Source organism: Drosophila montana, unplaced genomic scaffold (genome assembly GCF_035044405.1).
Source record: "Drosophila montana isolate Dmon_TW-CO22-7 unplaced genomic scaffold, ASM3504440v1 contig_2688_1, whole genome shotgun sequence".
Taxonomy (NCBI): Eukaryota; Metazoa; Arthropoda; class Insecta; order Diptera; family Drosophilidae; genus Drosophila; species Drosophila montana.
In genome coordinates, this window is record NW_026997557.1 from 39,374 (window position 1) to 41,153 (window position 1,780).

At 45.9% G+C, this 1,780-nt stretch overlaps 1 protein-coding gene across 1 annotated transcript; it reads left to right on the forward strand.

Annotated features, from left to right (window-relative positions):
- The first annotated feature begins 767 nt into the window (after positions 1–767).
- On the forward strand, positions 768–1,679 carry LOC135429732 (uncharacterized). The gene has a single exon (XM_064684171.1). It carries the CDS (start codon positions 768–770, stop codon positions 1,677–1,679), a length of 912 nt encoding a protein of 303 aa, XP_064540241.1.
- The last annotated feature ends 101 nt before the right edge of the window (positions 1,680–1,780 follow it).

Consider the following 1,780-nt stretch of genomic DNA (forward strand, 5'->3'; position numbering starts at 1 on the left):
CTGATTCATCTATGTCTATCATGGATCCGAGATGACTCGTCGAAGTTCAACGTATTTGTTGCAAATCGGATAGCCACCATCCAGGAACTCACAGCGGGCATCCAGTGGCATTATGTTCCAACAGCCAGTAATCCAGCTGACATTCTCTCCAGAGGGGCCACTCCCAACGAGCTTATAGAGTCAAAACTTTGGTCATGTGATCTTTGGACTGGCCTGCGTCTTGTCTTCTTGAAAAAACAATACTGGAGCTACGCAAAAGAGTGCTGCTCAACACAGATCCTGCAGATGATGCCATATTAAGGTGCAATGCCTATGTGTACAAGTTTATCCTACGTATTCGGCGCCCCGGACTTTTGATCTCCGACATACGTTTTGGATCGTTTATACTTTTACGAAACGTTCAAAAGGGTTCTCTATGGGATGATATAAAGAACGTGCAATCAAAGGGCGAGGTCGCTTCTTCCAGCATACTCTCATCATTATTGCCCTTTCAGGATGAATTTGGTATTCTTCGAGTTGGTGGGCGCCTCGAAAAGTCAAACCTTCCTTATGAGGCCCGTCATCCTATTATACTGCCCAGACAACATCCAGTTACCATCGCCATTGTCACTCACTTTCATGAGCGGAATCTCCATGCTGGACCTCGAGCCTTGTTGGGAGCCATTCGTCTGCAGTATTGGCCGATTGGTGGTCGTAAAACAGTTTCCAGCATAGTAAACAAATGCATCAGTTGAAACCGAAACAAGCCCCGCTTGATGGAGCACGTAATGGCTAATCTTCCAATGGAGCGATTTGTTGAAACTCGAGCGTTCGATATAACTGGTGTGGACTTCTGCGGACCATTCTACTACAAGCCTGTCATCCGAAACAAAGCTCCTATAAAATGCTACATCAGCGTATTTATTTGCTTCGCCACGAAAGCCATTCATTTGGAGTTGGTCAAGGATCTATCTACGTGTGCATTTCTCAATGCTCTTAAGCGCTTTATATGCACTCGTGGCAAGCCACGTCAGAATTGGTCTGACAATGCTACCAACTTTGTCGGCGCCAAAAACGAGTTGGTAGTGCTCAAAAATCTCTTCCTCAGTTGCTGTCATCAAGAGGCTGTGCTCCAATTTTGTTTGCCGGACACAATTGATTGGCGCTTCATTCCACCGCGCTCCCCTCACTTTAGTGGCCTTTGGGAGGCGGCAGTAAAAACTGCAAATCACTTCTATCGGGTTGTGGGGTTAACTGTTCTGGGATTCGAAGAGCTTCGTACCCTTGTGTGCCACATAACGGCAGTCATTAATTCTAGACCACTGCTACCCATTTCAGAAGATCCAGAAGACCTTGATGTTCTTACCCCAGCTCATTTTTTGGTTGGAGGCCCACAATCCACGTTCACAGAACCCGATGTGACACGGCTCAATTTCAATCGTCTGGATAGCTGGCAGCGAGTATCCTACATGCACCAAGTCTTTTGGTCTCACTGCCGAGAAGAATATTTAAATCTTCTTCAACAGCGTTCCAAATGGCAGACTCCCAAGCCTGGTGTGGCTCTCAACGACATCGTTTTTGTCAAAGACGAGAACTTACCTCCTTTGAAATGGCCGCTAGCTAGAGTGGTTGAATTGGTAAAAGGAACTGATGACATCACACGCGTTGCAGTTCTCAAGACTGCTAATGGAATCATATAGCGAGCAACTAATAAGCTGTGTCTGCTTCCCCGTAACGATCCTGTTGAAGCTCAATCGTTCAGGTCAGCAGCTAAAAATTAATTTAGAATTATGTTTGCATA